At 29.2% G+C, this 22,852-nt stretch overlaps 4 protein-coding genes across 4 annotated transcripts; 2 read left to right on the top strand and 2 right to left on the bottom strand.

Moving 5' to 3' along the window:
- Nucleotides 1-560: 560 nt before the first annotated feature.
- Nucleotides 561-2,761, bottom strand: LOC119670734. Its single transcript, XM_038081136.1, has 4 exons — nucleotides 2,713-2,761; nucleotides 2,281-2,609; nucleotides 918-1,215; nucleotides 561-857 (listed from the first exon to the last, which is right to left on the bottom strand). Exons 1-4 carry the CDS (start codon nucleotides 2,719-2,721, stop codon nucleotides 588-590), a joined length of 906 nt encoding a protein of 301 aa, XP_037937064.1. The 5' UTR covers nucleotides 2,722-2,761; the 3' UTR covers nucleotides 561-587.
- A 3,076-nt stretch (nucleotides 2,762-5,837) lies between these two features.
- Nucleotides 5,838-14,600, top strand: LOC119670728 (retinal homeobox protein Rx-like). The gene is made up of 3 exons (XM_038081124.1): nucleotides 5,838-5,925; nucleotides 13,017-13,267; nucleotides 13,349-14,600. The coding sequence occupies exons 1-3, from the start codon at nucleotides 5,873-5,875 to the stop codon at nucleotides 14,152-14,154; spliced, it is 1,110 nt and encodes a 369-aa protein (XP_037937052.1). The 5' UTR covers nucleotides 5,838-5,872; the 3' UTR covers nucleotides 14,155-14,600.
- A 2,503-nt stretch (nucleotides 14,601-17,103) lies between these two features.
- On the top strand, nucleotides 17,104-19,053 carry LOC119666752 (the record flags this gene model as incomplete). The annotated part of the gene is made up of 4 exons (XM_038076035.1): nucleotides 17,104-17,402; nucleotides 17,471-17,790; nucleotides 18,036-18,156; nucleotides 18,949-19,053. Coding segments are annotated over exons 1-4 (747 nt in total), but the record flags the coding sequence as incomplete, so codon positions are not given.
- Nucleotides 19,054-19,180: 127 nt separating this feature from the next.
- Nucleotides 19,181-22,117, bottom strand: LOC119670288 (SEC23-interacting protein-like). The gene is made up of 9 exons (XM_038080490.1): nucleotides 21,953-22,117; nucleotides 21,768-21,888; nucleotides 21,270-21,586; nucleotides 21,059-21,209; nucleotides 20,246-20,655; nucleotides 20,093-20,180; nucleotides 19,689-20,029; nucleotides 19,377-19,627; nucleotides 19,181-19,312 (listed from the first exon to the last, which is right to left on the bottom strand). The coding sequence occupies exons 1-9, from the start codon at nucleotides 21,998-22,000 to the stop codon at nucleotides 19,216-19,218; spliced, it is 1,824 nt and encodes a 607-aa protein (XP_037936418.1). The 5' UTR covers nucleotides 22,001-22,117; the 3' UTR covers nucleotides 19,181-19,215.
- Nucleotides 22,118-22,852: the final 735 nt, after the last annotated feature.

Below are 22,852 nucleotides of genomic sequence, written 5' to 3'. Positions count from 1 at the left end.
AAATTTGCAAAATGCATTTGTTTATTACACAATTTTTTTCTACATTTTGCTGTATGCTTTACTATAAATATTTTTATTGTTTAAGTATTTCATATATTCTTTTATCTAAACTTTATATATTTTTATTGTTATTTTCGTTTTTTGTAATATTATTTTTTATATTTATTTATTTTTTATGCATATTATTTTTATATATCTGATTTTTATATACAACACATATTATCTTTATATATATTATATTATATACATATATATATAAATATATATATATATAATAAATATAATAAATAAAAAAATAAAATAAATAAATAAAAAATAATTAAAATAAAAAAAAGAATTAAATATATATTATATTTATATATTATTTGTATTCATATTTATATCTATATATTATTATATTATATCTATATATATATATATAAAGGAATATTATATTTATATTTAAATATAATATATATTTAATTCTTTTTTTATTTTAATTATTTTTTATTTTTATTTTATTTATTTTATTTTATTTTATTTTTTTACTTTCTTTTATTTCATTTTTTTTTTTTATTTTTCAATTTATCCATATATTTTTAACACATTCAATAAGCACAAAAGCAGCCAGCAGCAACAGTAACTGTTTCAAATTTCCAAAATTGTGAATCCTCAGAAAGCCACTCTAAAGTTGGATCATTTTTTACATGATTTATAACTGGATGAAATGAAAGCACTTTGACTTTATATTCCAATGGCTTACAAAAGGAGCCACGCAAACATTTTGGTGGATATTCACTTGGGGATTGATCTGTTTGACAAACTGCATTAAGTAAATAACGTGGATAATGTTGCAATCCTAAATCTACTAAATTATTCTAAAACATTTAATAAAAAATATTTTAAAAAATATTTTACTAAAGTAAATCCATCTTTACCTTTATTTTACAGTCACAAGCAACATTATTAGGAGGTCCAGATCGCTTAAATTCTCCTTTCTCTAAGCTAGTTTCCAATGGTATTAAATCTTCATAGAAATCGGAATAGTAAGAAACTGGTAAATTTGATATAGAACTACTTTCCATATATGGAGAAAGTGATTCTGTATCTTTGTTTAAGGCATCTGATTCAACTGATTTAGTTGAAACAGTATGCAAAGCTGATACTTCATTAAATATTCCCGAAACATCATTTGAAGGAAGATCCTTAATGTCTATATTATTATTTATATAGTACCTACAAATAATACATAATATTTAATTAAATTATACAATAAAATTTATTATTTCCTTAAAAATTATAATGTTATGGAAGAGTAACTTCAAAAAATTTATTTAAATATAAATAGAGATAATGCAACTTACTACTTAGTTTAGAATCATTATCATTTTGAACACAACTATAAGTCCTTAACTATTTTAGACGTGATTTTTACAAATTATTACGTTTTAATTCTTCATGGAAAGGTCTTGTTTATTGGAGAAAGTAGTTTTATTAGTTTAATTTGCACAAATTTATTATGATAATGATCTCAAATTCAACAATATAATCTTTGTCATTATTATTAGAAATCTACATTTTTAAAAATGTCTGTTTCGGTTTCGAGGGTTTTGATTAAAATGAAAACTATATTTAATTCTATAAGAATTTAAGTTCCATATTACTGTTATATACATTGAAATAATAATAAAAGCGTTCTACCTTCCATTCTGAAGCATATCTTATTCAAAACAATGGTTAGACCACAAACAAATTCAAAATAGACCTCCGCTTGATATCTTCAGCGATCTTGTACATGCATCAAGAACTGTCTCTGCACAATTAAAATCTGGATAATGATGACAAGATTTGCACAATAGGATAGGATGGCGAAAGAGCCAGAGAATAAAATAGAAGTGAATGACAGGAATGAATAGGAATTTTATATGGTATATACCTTGAGATTAGATAAAAGAATTTCGAAATCTCAATAGAGCGAATACATAAATGAAATTTATTTATGTTATTATTGCAGTTGTTGTGTTACAATTACAACAACATGTTAACAAAAAGTAGGAGCCGTCAGAGACTTAGAAAACGCTAAACTTACATCTAAACGGTACACATAATTCAGGTTTCAACAAACTAAGTTTGGAAACAGCTTTAAAAGCATGACACACCTCGAGAAGTTGTTGGCAAAGAAAAAGAATTTAATGAAATATATTGGTGGACCCCAGCACATCCACAATTAGTTAAAAGTTTAATTTTTGCACTCTTCAAATAGTTAATATAAAATTTACTAAAAAAAATTGTAAGATTTACCTTTTCTGCTTTAGATCACCATTATAATTTTTCCGATCAATATTTTCAAAACTTTGTCCACATTCATTAATTTCATTTGAATAAAATATTTTCACAAAATTATTTTCCAACCCACTAAAATGATGACATGGTATTTCTGCACTTGTATCTAATCCAAAAGCTAATGTTTTGGGTGTTTTCTCATAATTTTTTAAACTTTTGGATCCATCATTAGATACAGGCTCAGAATATGAACTTTTCAACGCCACATAAGGTCGATGTAATATATTATCCATAAACCGACTGCCGTAAATAGCGCCAAAGAGCACAGTAATTATTACCAAAGGTGTCTGTGCAAATATAAATATAGAATTTTTAAATTAATAACTAATAAGTAATAAATAAAATTAACATAAAAGAAATATTTTTTGTGTTTTATATAAATTATATTACCCATGGCATGACGTAGTCGCGTTCTGTACGCCAACTCAGTCAAAGCTCTTCTAACCGAATCAGCATCAATGCCAAGGACTTTTATATGATCCCTGGAGTGCATAAGTACTAGTACTGTTATTGTAATATTGTATTGTCACCTGTGCTAAAAACAGCGTCTACTTTTCATATTAAATCTTAAATATCAAATTACCTTAAGATTTCTCTATGCTAATAATAATTGCTGTCACCTGTTTGACCAACAAACATCTTTAGAAATGTGGAAGCATTAATAGAGTTTATATATGGCTGCACAATGAAAATTTATTTTTATTAACAGAACAATAGATACTCTAACAAAGTATCTAATGGATATGGTGGTGGTACATAGCTGATTGACTTACATGTGCAACCAAAACAGGAAATTTTTTTTAAATCTTATGTAGTTCTTATGTGTCTCTGAATGAATGATGGGAAAAACATTTATTTATATATATATTATGTTGTATTTTATTTTTGTATCTGGAAAAGTTAATATATCTTTTATGCATGCAATACATAAATATTATACATAAATAAGTTAAATTTTTTTTGTATTATATTGTTAAACTATCAAAAAAAATAATACCCTTTTAAATTAAAAACCACACAAGCCTTGCTAATATTACTAAACAGTAATTGCGATTATAAATTCCGAAAGTCACATCGTTTTTCATGATTCAACATTGGTTATACATTACTATGTTGAAAAATAGTTACGTGCTATTATTCCTGATTAGGTACATCGAGTTTATAAAACATAGAACTTATTTGAGTCCTAAGTTAACAGCTTTGTATGGGAGAGTCGTGCATTTCGGCGTTGTTCGTATGCAGGACACCATAATCCTGTTGCCATAACACGTGGTATCATAATTGGCCATTATTTAAGCTAAAGTAGGCTTAGAGTACAAGATCGCCACTCCAACCCAACCTTACCTAGCAGCTTCGTGATTGCATATGGGTTGATGTGCAATAGCATTGCAACTTTCTCAAACATCTGGGTCAATTATAAAAATCCTTGTTAGTTATTTAAATGAAGTTAACAAATTCAACTAAAACTTCTAAGGGATAATTAGTTAAAATATAGCGATGAGAATGTGCTTCTGCAATAAGTGAAACAATTAAAAAAAAGAGGAATAAGGAAGGTACCGATATTCCTGATATTGAGTTTATAATACATTAAACTTAGATACAATTTATCCAACAGCTTAACTGTTGCACAGTACTTACTAAATACGTATATAGTATTGCGATTTTTCCAAGCATGTGTATCAATCAGAAAAAACAAACTGGTTTGTTTAGACCAATGTTTCTCAGATGCCGTTTTGTGAACATTTACACCACCAGTTCGTAAAATATTACATTTTTCTACTTCTATGCTTTTGTTCAGAGAAATACTCGTATTGGTACCGGTTAGAAATATAAATTCCAGAATCCTAACATTAAGGACTTTTGGCCTTGTTTGTGTTTTAGAAGTCCCGCTATTGGTAGATTTACACAATCATTTTTGTCATTTACAATATTATCATTTGCTTCTTAGAATTTAAATCGATAATTAAAGTTTTTGGAAAACTATATCAATCACTTGACGACCAAAAAAGGATATATATGTATAATATTAAATTTTAATTGCTATTTGATTTTAAATATTTATGTTGATGGCAAAATTCCAGCTTTACGACCTACTAGTGTTAAAGTGAACTGGTTTTAACCTTTTGCAGATACCAGTGTAACAGTTTTCGGTCCCGACTGGAGTTATCCACGCTATATAGATTACTATGTTTATTGTTATAAAGAAATAACATAATATAGTAAAGTAAAATTAAGTGAATTATATAAACCAAATTATTTTTTCATCATCTTTATACATGATTGAATTTGATCCATTCCGACACTGATCTCAGGTATCCCAAGATTAAATTCAGGAATCCTTAAAATACTGGGATTACAAAAAGTCTCGCAAATTAGCATCCGTAATAAAAAAATCAAAACAGCTAGATCAAAACAGCTCTATCATTCCATTAAGAATTCCAGATGGTATGCAAAAGATTGATTGATAGGATTGTGCTTCGTCAATACGTAAAGCACAATCGTCAATACGTGAAGAAGCGCTTGTATCTGAAATACTTCATCAAATATGTACACGCACAATTCAATCAAATTGTCAGAAATATAATTTTTTTTAAATACTTTTGACAAAAATTTTTATTTTAAATGTAACTAAGCGTACAGGGCAATGCTAGTACACTTATTTATATATGTCAGCAATTTTGGATGTAAGTCGTTTTATGTTCTTAGTTCTTAAATCGCTCGTGATCTAAGGAGCATACACAATATTTAAGTAACAAAAAACCAATGAAATATTAAAGCTTTGCAAACACTAATCCTGCTAAAAATAAAAAACAAATAACAATTTTAAATAAAAATATAAAGCATATAATATATATTATTACATGAAAAGACGGGCAAATGTTAACGCATAAGAAGAAGGTAGCCATTGGGAAATGATGAGAAACAGTAAAAAAAAATTTACGGAAAATAAAACATTTTTAAATACATTCGCTTTAATAGAAAACTAAAACGGAAAACTATATTGAAATAAAAAACTAAAAGCAAATGTTTAAAGAAAAACTGAATGTAAAACAGAATTAGTTGTACGGCTTCCTCTATGAACTTCCAAAGTTCAAAATATACAAACACTATCCCCTAAATTAGTCTAGTTGGAGCCTTCATTGATGAAATATTGGAATAAACTCGCACTTATTAGTATGCACATAAAAATCCTCATTAAAAGGGAATATAAATCTTGTAGTTAAAAAAAAAAGATAATTTAATAGTTTTCAAAAAAGTTCGTCAAAACCCGGAAAAATTAATAAAAATTTTTTTATTCCTTTAAAAATACCATATAGTGTTTAGTAAAAAAATTTATGATGTGCTCAAGTCTAGTGTTAGAACGAAATACTTTCACTACGTTTCAAAACACAAAATAAATAAATGATACATGATAAATGAAAAAAAAATTTTTAAATATATATAAAAATTATATTTAAATAAAAATTATATTAAGGCTGCCAACAAATGATTAAAATTTAAAAAAGAATTTTTAAAAACAGAATTTACGAAAATCGATAAAAAATATTGCATGGAAAAAACTGCAATCTTAAGCTCAATGAAGAGAAAACAAAGGAGATACAGGTACGAACTATAAACACTATTATTCTTTAAAAGTTTTATTTTAATGCGATCCCATTTCTGGTACCTAAAATAATAAAGGACTTCACAATTAAAACAAATCTCTCAAATAATATTCTTCAAGTTGCCAACTATTTATTTCTAAAATAATATCGAAATAGTTCCCAAGATAAATAATATTAGTAATATAATAATATTGCTAGTACAACTAATATTACTAATATGGTGTAAATAGTGATATCTTCGCCTTTAGGTAATTTTACAGCATAGCATCAACAGTTTTTCAACTCAGCAAAAATGGAATTTATTTATTTCCCGAAGACTCCACTTTCGTTCCATTGTTAAAACAAGTTCCAAATATCTAGGACTTTCCTGTTTTAAGTTCTATTCATATTTCTGTTCGCTAAAGAATAAACAACCGCATTGATATGATATAGTCTACAAGTCATCTACAATTTTTAATTACATGGCTCTTAGATATACCATGTAACAATGTTGAAATCTTTCACTACTTGAATAGTTGTTTGCAATAGGAGTTCAGCATATATGTTCTACTGCTCAAAATTAGCAATGATTCGCCGTATAACTACGACATTCCTTGCAAGAAACCTGCAGAGATAAAAAAATGAATTCATCCAGTTGATTTTATGTAATTTAAAAGATCTATCATTCTTAAAAATGAGCAGTTTGACAATCTATCAAAAAAATACTTTTCTAAAAATCTGTTCCTCCTGGAAGCCAAAACTGGTCAGTCAGAGAGAAAATGCTTAATTGTTTCTTTTTCCTATAATTTTCCATCACTTTTACAGTGAATAATAAAAGAAATGCGCAGTATTTTTGCATTTTTATACATAAATAACTAGAGAAAACTGCAATCTTGCAGTATTCACCCGATCCCTTTTAATGAGTTCCAAAGATCTGAACATAACAAGATAATGGTCAGATTATTCAAGAAATTATACATGATCTAAGTGTCTTCCATTTAGTATTGACAAACATATATGTTAGTATTGAAAAAAAGGTGATTATTATTCTTAACGATATCAAGAGAAATATAAACCGGTACTCTTAGGCACCGGTATCCACGAAAGCACCAAAGCTTTCCTAACCGTCGGCGTTTTATATGTCCATAAATTTTTTTACAACTATTTCAGTTAGAATGTCAGCTTTGAAGTATGCTATTGACTAATCCGTATAAAATTGATAATCCTAGTATATATATAAATTTAATCATTTTTGCATTTCTTTACTACATATTTATAAATTAACTTAGTATCAAAGATCTGCTTATTTTTTTTTTAAGTTTTAATAAAGTAATTTATTGGTCTGACCTTACAGCTGTTGCGAATAACGCCAACTATCCATTTTTAATTGTCTTTGAAAACATCTATTGGTCTCTTTTATATTCGAAATAGATTTCTGGTAACAGAACAAATATTAGTTCTTAATTAAAAACAAATTGTAGAATATTATGAAACATCACTCACCAAGTCAAACTAATAAACAAAATTTTTTTGATAACCCGATTTTATTTGTCTCATTTAAAAACATACATTCATTCCAAAGCTCTTCTAATTTTTCGGTGACTTTTTTATTGATCTGATTTTGATTTGTCCAAACTTACTTCCTTGAACATTTCCTTATTTTCTGTTAACACGTAGTAGTTACAAGACCCCAGATCTGGGGAATACGGCGGGTCTGCACTCTCCAAACCCAAGATTTGTCTTAGAGCTTTGTTTAAGTAATAATTTCTTTATTTGAAACACATTTATTTGCTTTGACATTTCCTTCTTTTCTGCTGAAATGTAGTAGTTTCAAGAGCCCTGATCTAGAGAGTAAAATAGTCAGAGAAGTAACTCGTAGCGTAATATACAAGTATAATCCTACGTTAAAATTGCTTTATCATAGCTGTAGTTTTAATTTAAAGATATAGAGATGTGAAAAGTGTACTATATCTGCGAATATTTTGCTTAAACTAGATTTATTTTGCCTAAAGGGCGATAACAATTTTAGACACCTTCAACTATTTCCTAACTTATATACCATAATAATTTATCTAAACAATAACAGAATTTCAGATATAATCCAGACAATTTCATATTTTAGAGACAGAGTTGTAATTCTTCGTTATTTATACGAAAGGCCATGTTTGTTTGTTTTTTTTTTGCTTCCAAAGTCTTTGAAAAATAATGTATTAACTGTACAAGAATTTAAATAGTGTCAAATATTTTCAAAATTACTAAACCACATAAGTTCAAGTATATTAAAAACAGTAGATAACAAATTAAAATCTAAAATATCAGGACAGTATTTTTGAAACGCCCAGACACGAGACTACTTGTCAAAATACGTCCTGCTAAAATTGTGGGTTCTGATCACCATGACTTGAACCAATCGTCCTTCCTAAAAACTATATTAATCAAATTTATTTAATATGAATATAAAATATTAACTTGCATTTCAAATACGAAAAACTTTTTTATGTTTTCTTAAAGCCAAAGCTAACTGTTTTCATTAGTTTTTGTATTATTATTCCCTTCTCTTTTTAATTCTTCTTTTTTGATGTCTTCTTCACTCGTAATATTTTTTTCTCCCTTTCTGTAAAACTTCCCCATAAATAAAAGTTATGGAAAGAACGGTCGTTATTCATTGGCCTAAATATCAGATTTCCTGTAAAAATTATTTAGAAAAAAAAAGTTTTTCTAAGTCAAATCTAATTCTTTAATATTTTTTTTTATTGGAAATGTACACAATGTTAATGTATATATATATTTCTTGTCTAAATTTCTTCAATTTTAACAGAAATTAAAAAAATTAATATCAAAATAAGTAAAATAAAAGTTCTTAATGGTCTAATATTCAATGAGTCAATGAATTAATCCCTATTTTAATTGGTCTGATTATATATATTATCTATAGGTTTTGACAATTTATATTCGTATGATAAGAAAACAAAACATATTCTGTCAGCAAAAGATAGTTTATATCTATTGGCTAAAAATGCAAATAAACAAAATTTACTCACGCTATACGGTTACGAGTATATGCGTCAGACCAAGTCAGAACCAATCGATATTTGCGAGTAGAATTCAAACTTACATAAAACCGTAAAATTACATCATTACATAGATATTAACTACATGCAATAACAATAAACTTAGTTGTGTATATTATACAGAAAGAGAGATATTTTATTTATATATACACATATGTATATATGTATATTTAGTGTAATTCCCAGTCTCATGTACATTTGTAAACGCATGGAAAATGACACTTTGTGACACTTTTTCGATTTTACACTTTTCAGGTCTTCATATACTATTTTCTTTTGAATTGTGCAGGATTAGCAATTACATCCAAATGTACATAAATACTATATTGGTATAAATAAGTTTGTTGAACTACATATATACACAAACATAATATGTAAATTCTAAAGCAAAAAACATTATATTAGTATATACATTAAAACATATACATTGTGACCGAAAAGTTTTCGGAAATTCTCATTTAAAATTCGCGCGCTGTATATTTTTCGATATTTTAAGTTTATGTAGTTTGGCAGCACTGTCCTTAATTACTATGCCAAAAATGAGCGCGATCTGTCAGACAGTTCGTTTACGGCAGCTGTTGAAACCAGTTCACCTCAGTAGTGCGTTGCGAAAAAAACAATGGAAAAAAATATTGATCAAAGAGTTTGCATCAAATTTTGTGTTTCGAACGAATTTTCGTGTGCAGAATCGTTGCGAATGCTACAAAAGGCTTATGGGGAATCAGTTTTATCGAAAACTCAAGTTTATGAGTGGTACAAAGCCTTTCAGGACTGTCGTACGACCGTCGAAGACATGCCGCGTTCTGGACGACCTTCGACCTCTACCACCGACGAAAACATTGAAAAGGCAAAGGAAATCGTGTTCAAAAATCCTCATGTGAGTGTTAGAGAGATAGCACGAGAGCTAGGCATCGGTCGTGAGATGGCTCGTTTGATTTTGGTGGACAATTTGTGTATGCGACGTGTCAACGCTCGGCTTTTTCCGATTCACCTCAATTTGTTCCAAAAACACCATCGTGGACAGGTCTCGTTAGACATGCTTGATCGTGCCAATTCCGATCCAACTTTCATGGAACGCATCATAACGGGTGACGAGACATGGGTCTACGAGTACGACATGCAAACAAGCCAACAATCATCGGAATGGAGAGGAAAAGACGAGCCGAAACCGAAAAAACCACGCCAAAGTCGCTCGAAAATCAAGGCAATGCTGATTGTTTTCTTCGATATTCGTGGTGTGGTGCATCATGAATTCGTCCCTGAAGGACAAACAGTCAATAAAGCCTATTATTTGACTGTTTTAAGACGTTTGCGTGAAAATATCCGCCGTAAACGGCCTCAATTGTGGAAGGATAATTCATGGATTTTTCATGACGATAATGCTCCCTCGCACCGAGCCAACATTATCAACGATTTTAAGGCCAAACATTCAATAAATACCATCGAACAGCCCCCGTATTCACCTGATCTTGCACCGTGTGACTTTTTCCTGTTTCCCAAACTCAAATTACCACTCAGAGGAACGCGTTTTGAATCCATAGAAGACGTAAAACAGAATTCGCAGAGGAAACTCAAAGCCATACCGGAAAGCGCCTATAAAAAATGTTTTGATGATTGGAAGAAACGTTGGCATTTGTGTATCGCTTCTAATGGAGCATATTTTGAAGGAGATAAAATAAATATTGATGAAGATTAAGAATTTTGCGTTTTATTTAAAATTTCCGGAAAATTTTCGGTCACAATGTATAATGACTAAAGAATTATTTGTTTATAAGTTTTCCACTTATGCCTATATGTATATATGAGTATTTTTTCATCTATACTTAGTTTCACACTTTTTATAATGTGTAAAACTGTCATCACTTCTAAGTGTAACTATCACGCACTTAAGTGAAGGGAATTCAAAATATGTTTTAATACAGAATTTAGAAATATCTTAGTTTAAAAAAATCGTAAATTATACTAAATATTATGGTAACCATAAAACAAGAGACCTGTTCTGTATATCTAAATAAAGTACAAATAAAGTTACAAATATAATTATTAATACACACCCATTAAATCTACATTAAGACTGAAAAGTTTTCGGAAATTCTCATTTAAAATTCGCGCGCTGTATATTTTTCGATATTTTAAGTTTATGTAGTTTGGCAGCACTGTCCTTAATTACTATGCCAAAAATGAGCGCGATCTGTCAGACAGTTCGTTTACGGCAGCTGTTGAAACCAGTTCACCTCAGTAGTGCGTTGCGAAATGTCTTCGACGGTCGTACGACCGTCCTGAAAGGCTTTGTACCACTCATAAACTTGAGTTTTCGATAAAACTGATTCCCCATAAGCCTTTTGTAGCATTCGCAACGATTCTGCACACGAAATTTCGTTCGAAACACAAAATTTGATGCAAACTCTTTGTTCAAATTTTTTTTCCATTGTTTTTTTCGCAACGCACTACTGAGGTGAACTGGTTTCAACAGCTGCCGTAAACGAACTGTCTGACAGATCGCGCTCATTTTTTGCATAGTAATTGTCCTTAATTGCTGCCAAACTACATAAACTTAAAATATCGAAAAATATACAGCGCGCGAATTTTAAATGAGAATTTCCGAAAACTTTTCGGTCTTAATGTAATAAGCAATTCTTATAGAAAGTCTCATAAGCTAACGTAGATAAATTAAAGCTAAACCCTTGTTTCAAAACTTCCCACCTAATGTAGTTCGGTGAAAGGTTTCTGAGATAACCGATTTGGTATTTCATCAAGAGATCGTGCAGACTACGAAACTGAGAAATGTCCACATGTTTTCATCTGTCATCGTTGTTGTTGTGTTACTTTAGCTGGTCTTATTGTAAATCCTCCCCTGATTTTATAAATTGCGGATAGTGTACTGTACTTATTATCAGACAAACCCAGAATACAAACTAATAGCATTGGTGCATTGTTTCATCTGTACTAACTTATTTTAAAAATGGCATTTTTTAGGAGTGCATCTAATAAAAAACCAATAGTTAATATAAGTTGAAATATGAACTAACAAACTTATTTTTTTTGTTCTTCCACATAAGCTAATGGTAGCTGGCATATATTATAGATATTCCAAAGAAAAAATCGTGTTTTATAAAGAAGATTTTGTTTGTATAAGTATACAGAAAGTATAAGTATACAGAAAATATACTTATATTGCTTTGTCATACTAACGAACTCAGAATTGAGATTTTGCAGCTTCCGAATATATTTCCGAATATATTATAATGCAGATGTTTCGTCAGTAGTGTTTTCGAATCGTCTTTTGAAATATTCTTGAACAGATATCAATAGCAGACAACTCTGCCTAAAACACTGTGGAACGGCTAAATTAAATTTGAGTCCATTGACACTAACGTCACTTTCAGGTTTTAATCTATCACTTAAACAATATTTCTCTAGTCAAAAAAAAAGGTTGATCATGTTTATAAATTAAGGAAATGTTAAAACTTACAATGTACTCGTGACTCGATCGAATAAAATACTCTAGTCACAAGTCAAGAAGAAATCTAAAATCAAACATGAAGAATGTATAGTTTTCTGCTTTTACTTTTTGTTTACTCACTTTTTACTAAAAATTTGGAGGAAAAAATTTTCTTAATGATCTTGGATCTACAGACAAAATGAACGCAATTTTAATCATTTATACATAGAAGAAGAAAAATTAAGAAAAAAAACAAAAAAATTTAGAAGGAATCGAGATATAATTCATGGGAACCAAAAAGAATGATTACTAATATTAATTTTTTTTCTATTTCATAATTAATTTAAAATTAATCATTCTAATCATTAGTTGTAGTATTGAAATTAATGTTATTCACAAGACCAAGACCATTTTAGCCTATAATTTCTAAAATAGTTAATGAAATTAATGTTATTCACAAGACCAAGACTATTTTAGCCTTTAATTTCTAAAATTTATTCAAACAATCCATTTCCCTTTGTTATTTGAAAAAGTCCGTTTGAAATTATTGAAATAATGAAATAATTCTATATGAAAAATAATATAATTTGATTTCAGAACTACTTTTAATAACCTGCAGTTGCAAGAGCTGGAGCGTGCGTTTCAACGTACACATTACCCTGATGTCTTTTTTCGTGAAGAATTGGCGGTACGAATTGATTTAACTGAAGCTCGTGTACAAGTCTGGTTTCAAAACAGACGTGCGAAATGGCGTAAACAAGAAAAAGTGTGTGTAAAAGATTTGGATGATATCAATGCGCAGGCGTATGATGAGAATGTACAAATGGGTCAGCTAGACAATCCATTAGGTGAGTTAGCCTTCTGCTGCTTCCCACAATTGATTATTAAATAAATTAAATTAATTATTTATTTATATAAAAACTATTTAGGTAATACTTTGCTGCCCGACACACCACCACAATCTGCCAATTCATTGGATAATGAGCCAAAACCACCTTTTGGTACTGGCGTTATAACACCGACACGTATGTCACCTAATATTTTCCTCAACCTTAACATCGATCATATGGGCTTAGAACGTGGTGGTGGTCTATCAATGGAATGGTCAACATATCCACCGGTCGGTACGCTGTCAGCATCCATATCAATGCCAAATGTATCACAATCACCGCCACCATCTGTACTAGCTTCTATATCTCACAACAATGATCATATACACAATCAACATGCACATAACCAACAATCACATCATAATCTCGTCAATACAAGTTTACATCCGTCACTAGACTTGGATACAACTACGAACTCCACATATGATGAAATGAAATTTTTGAATGTCGATCAATTTACAATTGATAACTTCAAAGCGGAGTGTATATTAAATTTAGATCATGCTTTAATTTTGGATGACAAGCCTAGCCATATGCAACAACAACACATGACCTCATTTGATACTGGTCAACAACACCAGCATCCGCATGATAGCTTACAACAAACTTTATTATCTCACAATGATAACACACATTTGCAACAAGACGACCATCATCACCATACATCACAATTGCTTCAGGAATCACTGCAACATCATACGCACTCACTCAGCCTTGATATGCCATCATTTGGACTATCGTCGTTAGACTCATCGAAGTCTCCACCGTTATTGGTGCTTGATAAATCGTTATCACTGAATATCAGTGTCGATGGCATTGGTGATCTTGTAGATGATAAATTTTAATAGCTCGCTGCTGGCATAGTGAGAGCCCTAACGTTAAGAACACTAATCTGTAGACAAATGAGTTTAATTTTAAGATACAAACACAAACCATAATTTTATCGTTTAGCTTAAGTTTTTAGTTATTTATTATTTAATAATTTTATAAGTTAAATTTAGTTAATCAAAAAGATCTGTAGAGCGTATCATTATATTGTTCTTTAGCGATCTTCATTAACGCACGAGAAAAAGGGGCTAATTTCTTTTTTTTTTAAATAATTCTTTAGATGTTTTTAAAAATTTCATAGATAAGTTTGAAAGGAATAAATTAGTGCAAATAATCAAAATAAAATCAAAAGAATGATAATGTCATTCAAATTGCCTATTTGACTTTCTCAAATTCAAATGGAGTAAATTTATTCAATAGCCAAAATACAGAACGGTTGTGTAGGATAATTCGTTCATAAGAGATTCTTTACATGTGCTATGTTAATTTACTTAGATTTTAGTAAATTATAGTAAAATTATATTATATAATGAAAACATTAATTTATAAATAATTCAAATAAAGAGTTTACTTATCATGAATTAAGATATCTTTATTTTTTAAATTTTTAAAGCAATAGAGTTGGGTTCAGATCTATGATAGAGGCCCTATGCTCCACGAGGAGAAGAGAACAACAGTAAGTAAATAAGTAATAAGCAACTGAATATAATTAATCCTATAGAATATTTTAAAATTATTAGCTAGCGAGAAAGGATCAATTTTGAATTAATATACCTTCTTTTTAATTAGAAAGTGCTTCCTTAAATATATGGAAATATACATAGCTATAAAAATTATTAAACAGTGTAAACATTACATCAAAATGTATTTTGATAAGAATTTGTATCGATATAAAATGGCAAAGGTTTAAATTAAACGACTGATTAAACTAAAATGTCTGTTGCAAACTTATATGCAGATTTGTTGCTATTGAAGTCAATTCGCCTTGCACATGTTTTCCTAATAATTGATGTATAAGTAGGCTACCTTGGTGATCTCTGTTTTAAACTTACACGCAGATTCCTTTTTGCTGCTATCAATTCGCTTTGCATAAGTTTTCCTAAAACTGCCTATTAATTCAAGCCGAATTAGACGAAAACAAAAAAATATTGCTAGTAGTTGTTCGACTCCAATAAGAATACATCAGTTAAAGTGTGTGTGCTAATGAAACAAATTAAAAAAGTTAAACATAAACTATTAAAATTTTAATAAACTATCTAATATATTTGTGTAAAAGCGAATATCAATTAATCACATTTTAACTATAAATATAAGTTGCTTTTAATTATTGAAAATTTTACAGGAATGTGCAAAAATAATAGGTCTGTTCCACGAGCTACTCATAGTAACTTTGAGTAAACACTGTGTATACACAAGCGCGTTCCACCAGCAAATTTTCAAGTATTTTTGTGTAAATTTTACTTCTGTTTTACTCATGTTTTACTATGAGTAGCTCGTGGAACAGACCTAATATTTACGTGAAAAGACAAAGTTACACGCCATTTTGAAATTTGTGAGAAATTTTAAATGCAGAGAATTTAAAATATGTATAATCTTTTTTCATTTTTATTTTAATTATATAAAAACATTAAAAAATATATATATTATTATTATTATTATTATGTTGAGGGAAGTTGAGTCAGTGCACCTGAGCACTTTTACTCTATATTAACTGCGAGGTTTCTTCAAAACCCCTCTTTGCGCCTTGACTGGATTATTATTTATTACATCTTCAGACTAAGTAATAATTGACCTCAGATCTGCATACCTCCCCGAGGAGCCTGTAACCATTCTGAGATTTGATAATGCGGTGTTAGTAAGTCTGTCAGATTTCGCAAATAATTTATATAATTTATATTATATTTTTCAAACATAAAATTCAAAATTTTAAATGATGTTTGGTGAATATAACCGTAAAAGCCTCTGCTCGAGTTTTAAAGCAGCGTAGCAGCAGAACTTTCACATATCAGTTATATGTGATGTTATACAGGGTAAGTCAATGATTATTTTTGTAAATGGGTATATATTTATATATATACACAATTGAAAATTATGTCATAAGTTTGTAAGAACGTAATGTAATAAAAATTACGGCTTGCGGTGATTTTTCCCAAATGAATACTTTGACAGGTTAATACCAGTCAACAGTGGAGTCGCTAGGCATCAGCGATGTCGGCGACCACCGACGGTCTCACGCCCGCAGGGGCTTCGCAAAAAGTTACCGACTGTGGATTCTAAGCACTTAATAAATATTTTGAGCAATTTGGTTTGATAATGGCATTAACTATATTCGAAGTATTCCCTAATATTTATATAGTAATCAGATTCATGTTCACAGTTCCAGTTAGTATAGCTTCGACGAAAAGAAAGAAGCAAAGTTAAAATTGTTTAAGACGTACTAGAAAAGTATGATGGTCCAAGAGAGACTATCTTCATTATGATATAATTTAAAAAAAAATAGGGTGATACTAAAAGTAAGAAAATTCATTTATTTTAATTTGTGTTTATTTTAAATTGATTAGCAATAAAACTTTCAATCATGCTTTGCCGACGTGCAGAGTTGGTCTAGCTCCGCCACTGCCAGTCAAAACTTATTACCATAATATTGATGAGCTCTTAACGTTATTATCAGTTATTTTCTTGATAACAATGATCTCCTCACAGATTTAAAAATAAATAAATTTGTGAAGTTTTTACAGATTTAATAATAAATAAATCTCTGAAGTTCTCACAGATTTAATAATAAATAAATATACATGGTGCTATTACTTATTTGTAACTAAAATACAATAATATTTTTTACCGGAACTTAAGGTGTTTAAATTACTTTCACTCATGAACTTATGTAAATTGTTCATTATCTTAAGGAACTCTTACAAAAATAATTTTCCAAATAAAATCAATTACAAAATGTTGATTGATGTGACCTACTTTTAGGCTTTAATGCCATGAAATAAAATGTCTAATAACCGAAGAAAAAGAAATGATAAAATCAGTTAGTTAAAGAAGTTTAAAGCGGAAAGGTATGAAATACTTTTGTCTTATAAATTATTTTCCATTTATGGTAAACATCCAAATGGTGATTTCTTTTAATTGCAAAGAAATTTTGGGTGACGAAAATGTAAAGTTTTTAGAGTGGGCTGCAATGGAACCATGTGTCGATGAAGTTAATAATGAAGAATTATCTCAAAATTTAAGTGAAAACATTTGGAGATTAGTTAAATTGGTAAATTTATTTAAATTATCTATATATAAAAGCAGTAATAAATATGGATAAACTGGTATATTTTATAGAATTTTGTAAGCATTGAACTTATACCACCCAACGTTTATCAGAAGCTGGGACAAGTTTTAACTTCAATATCAACAGAAGAATTGCGTAATGTGACAATGGCTCGTTTCGAAACCGTGGAAGCATTTGGTGCAATACAACATACGTTGATTACAATTGGTTTTAAAGAGGAACAGTTAAAAGTGCTTGCACAAAAACTTCGTAACGAATGGATAGGGAAGAATCCGGAAACGTATTCGGAGTACGATTTAATTGCAATGGGTGAAATTATATGCTATTTGAATACCACAGATATTGATGCAATACATGCTGATGCATTTAAGTAAGTGTTGTATTAAATATTAAGAACTACTATTGCTAGCAGTGTTGGCGTAAGATCTTGTGAAACAATATTATTTGATGACACTATTTTTTTACACTGTTAAAATAAGTTAACAACCTTAAATATTATTATCTGACAATCAATATTAGGATGAATTTTACCAATATATTGTAGTAATAGGGCTTCGTGACAACGAAAAATAAACAATTTAAAAATAAGAAAATTACAAAAAATATTTTTTAAAGGGAAGCTGTTCAATGGATAGGACAACTAAAAAACTGTCCCCACGATCGACTGGAGGCATTTGCTAAACTCTCAAAGCAGAGTAATTCCTTTGGAGACCCACAAAATTGGTCTAAATTAGATGTAAGTTAAAAATATATTAAAACCTACTTAAATATAGTTAAACAATATTAAATATTTTAATATTTATTATTCAGTGTATACACTTTGATTTATCTATCCAGAAATAATACTTATTAACTATAAACAAGAAATACATTAACCTTTGATAAATTCAGAATATGTTAAAACTGCTTATTACTAACACATAGGAGTAAGAAGGAGTATTATAGTCAATATTTTTCATAAAAACGCAAAAGAGTTTTATTGATTAATTCCATCAGCAAAATAACTTAATTATACTATCATTGTACTATTTTTAAAGTAATCTTCAATTAGTTGCAAATGAATATTAATTTTCATAAATATATAGCAATGATAAAAAATGGGATATGACTATCTAACTTTCATTCAGATTTTAGAAGTTGATCTATTCTAAAGCTTTATGGTAATGCTTCAACTTTACGTTTTACTCTATGTAACAATTTTCATTACATATTAAAGAGAAAATAATAGACGTCATGGTCTATTGTTTTGCAGAAATGTGATGAAAAAGGTGGGCGAATCTCAAGGTACATTAGGTACCATAAAGTAATTTTAGAGGAAAATAATAATTATTAAATTTAAAATATAACTAATGTAAGTATAAGAATTACTTAAAACAATTTGTAATATATATGAGAACATATGATTTATAAATGAATTCAAAAAATAAATTTTTCTGGAAACTATATCAAAAATTAATTTAAATTCATTTGTTTATATAAAACAAATTGTAACGATCGATAACGAATCTATTTTATATAATACTTGCAGGTAATACTTTTAGGAAACGTTATAAACGGTTTGACCAGTTCAGATATTGCCTTAATTGATAGCAATAAACTAAACTTAAACCGGTATTATATACAAAATAGTAACCAAACTGAAAGAAAAAATTAAACATTATAAAAATTATAAAATCAAGTAAATTAAAATTAAATGTAAGCGTATAAAATAAAAACTAATTTGGAAATTGCTTAAAATAAGTTTTATTTCAGTTTGTTTAGTTAGTTTTTGTTCTATAAAATTTTGTAAATTGGTCTATTGCATAGATTCATCAGAAATTTGAATATCCAGATCATGTCCTAAATTTTTGTAAATTTGCCTTAAAATGAATAATACTGTATCCCTTGAGTCCCTAAAATATAATAATTTTATTTTATATACTTTAATATAACTAATAAATAATTAACTGAACTTACCAATAACTCACATGACTGTTTATGGCAAATATATACTCATTGAAGTATTCCAGGGGTCCTTCTTGTAATACATAGTCGATACGATTATTATTGTTTAATTGACCTAATGAAATATCATTATTTGATGGAGAAAGTTCAATTTGTGTATCAGTTTCCATAACTGCGTTGCTTGATTTTAATTGAATTTCGCCATTTTGTTGATTTCCACTTTCCTCTTCCTCCGGTGTATTTTGTAATTCAGCTGTTACCGCCTATTAATCAGACTAGTATTATATTATATTGAAGCATATTAATAAAAATTCACTACTTTACCTGTTCGGCTTCCTCATTCATTGCATTTATAAAATCCGTCCTCATTTTAGCGCCCAATAGTGGAAAATTATTTAGTGTTGTTCTAAAAGTATTCATAAAACGTGATTTTAAATCTTGACCCACCCTCCTCATTTTCTCTTTTAATTCTAAATGCATTCGCATACGCCCTTTATAATGTGGTATTAAAACTGGTAATATTGCACTTAATTTTGGATTAACAAGTGACTCCATACGATATGCAACCGGATCGTAGGGATGAAAAATGTTAAAAAAGTTTTGACATGTAGGTAACTGAAAATTCAAACCCAGTTTTTCTCTACCACGTACCGTTAGGAATACGCCTAAAATATTAAAAGTGCATGTGAATTGTATAACTATGGTAAATAGTACAATTATAGACGTACCGATTGGTGATCCTAAAGCAAAGAAATGATGTGGTTCAAAGTTTAGCTGTGACTCATCAATGCTAAAACTGGATGTAGAGGCATCAATCTACAATTAATATTATAATAATATAACTTACAAAAATGCACTTACAACTATAACATATTACTTACATTGTCATTTTCTGCATGTGGTATTTGGTTACACATTATATCAAATAATATAACTGCACCTAAACTATGTCCAGCAACTGAAATATTACCATTAAATTTGGGATGTCTAGCACAATATTTCTCATAAATTCTATTCATAGATTCCACAACTACTTTTCTTATTCTATAACCATATATGGGACTTGTATAAAAGAGAATATCAAGCAATGTTTCATTTGCAAAGTTTCGTAGCTTTGGCATCGATTCTAATGTAATTGCTTTTAACCTCTTGTCGATACCCAACTCCTCAGAATGCAAACGTCCATGCCATGATATAGGTAAAATTTCTACACGACCCATATCATTTGCATTTGATGATGTCTTAAAATGTGATTGTATCAATTTTTGTCCCAGCTCCCGAAATTCATCAACTTAAATTTAAATTAAAAATATTTATATTGTTGAGTAATTAAACAAACCGTTCATAATTTATATTATAATACTCGTGTAACGTAAGGCGTCATAAAAGTGTTACGATCAGTTTTTTGATAGGTTAAAGGAAAGTTACGGTTATTTCGCCTCCAACTGGTATAATAATAATTTCAAATTATTATTGCAAACTTTTGCTATCATAGAGAACTATTTTACTAGCCATCTAGAAGGCTAATACAGTGATGTGTGCCATAAATTGATGCATCATTAGAATAGATGTAGTAAAGTTAAGGAACATTATACTAACTAAAAAGAGTTATAAAAATGGGAAAATATTTGTTTTCTCACTTTTATTCGGCGAATTTGTAGAACAACCTGTATATTATAATAATAATTGCTTACCAACTTCCTGCAAAGTACGTAATGTCAGTCCGCTATCTACTCCAATGCCATGTACTACAAATAAAAGTTGATCCACACGCTCTGTTTCCCCATCCTCTATTTGAAATTCTTTCAAATCACGCCTTACCTCATATGTGGTTGTGTTTATTTGCTTATTTAAATATATTTCTTAAAATTACAAATTTGAAAGTAAATTTAAAAAATAACTTACCGTCACACCGCCCCAAGGATCAGGAATCCTATTCTGGTGAAGATATGCAATTAGTGTTGGTTTATGAAGAATAACATATTTTCCTCTTTCAATTGATATTTTTTTATGCCAAACACCAGTATTAACTGCTTTCTCATACTCTGCTTCTAGTCTTTTAGCAATACTTTCATCAAAAGGTATAATCTTCCAATTATCAATTTTATAGAACCAAGAACAACGCTTAATTTCTATTGGATCACCCTCCCAATATACAGGCACCTTCTTACGTTGCTGTATATCAGCATCATAACGGCCACCTTCAACCGATATCATTTCGGCTGTGTTAAAAATATATTACTTAGATTGCAAATATTATACAAAATTTATTAAAAGCCTAAACATGCAGTTTTAAAAAGCAAGACAGTGAACAATAGATCTACTGTGCTCACGGGCCTCTATACTTTGACCTTTGATAATATACGTAATAATTGCACAAATATCCTTTTATCACCAACTTACTAGATTTAGCTGCATACGCAGTTTCCAAGAGTGCTGAATCGTAACGTGAAAATGGTGTCCAAATGTTATCTTTACCAATAGGACGTTTAAGGAACCAATGTATTACTGCGGGTTTATATGACTGACAAAAATATAAGTTTTACAATTAAACATTGAATTAATTAATAACTATTAATATAGCTTACAGCGTCAGAAGTTGAGGCATTTTCATCAGCTCCAGCTTGATTTCCCATAATAAATACATTAGCTTTTAAAACAAACTTAGGATTATACCTATATAATGAAACTTGCGATAGTAAATTTTGCCAATAGAAATGGGACTATGGAAATTTTTTTTTACTATCAAAATTTGTAATGTGCACAAGAAATATTTTTAAATTGTTTTTAATTTTTATTTATATAAGTTGTGACGAAAAGCATACTTTTTTAAGTTTTTTTTTTTGTAATTTTCCCAAAGATCAAAATATCTCATGATTTCAATATTGAAATTTATGTTACTTTAGGGCTTATATGCTACTATAATAATACATCTTTTTAGGAATCTTCCTATCATTCTTATACAGCTTTCGTATACGCTGATCTCTTACAATTCAGATAACTGTTTTTTGTTCATCATCTGGTCGAGTTCTTGATTTCGACCAAACTCTGGCCGAGTTCTTGATTTCTGAAAAGATGTGAAAAGAGTACTGATCTCTTACGGAACATATAGTTGAACATACAATATAGAATCTTTCTTTTTCGGAATCTTTCTATCATTCTTACACCTAGAACCTTTTGCGATATTATAATTCAATGAAAATTTTACATACTCCGTCCAGAACAATATATATCACAGCCTTCATATATGCTAAACCCTTACAAATCGAATAACTGTTTTTTGTTTATCATCTGATCGAGTTCATGATTCTGAAAACATATAAAAAGCGTACTGATCTCTTACGGAACATATAATTGTACATAGTTCAAAGTTTTTTTTTATCCATTGTTAGACACATAATAAGAATCATTTCGTAAAAATACTAAATTTTTTACAAGGTATCAGATAGGACACTGCAGCTAAAAATACAATTGACTACAAAATTGAC

Source organism: Teleopsis dalmanni, chromosome 1 (assembly GCF_002237135.1).
Source record: "Teleopsis dalmanni isolate 2A chromosome 1, ASM223713v2, whole genome shotgun sequence".
Taxonomy (NCBI): domain Eukaryota; kingdom Metazoa; phylum Arthropoda; class Insecta; order Diptera; family Diopsidae; genus Teleopsis; species Teleopsis dalmanni.
This window is presented reverse-complemented; position numbering and strand designations above follow the sequence as displayed.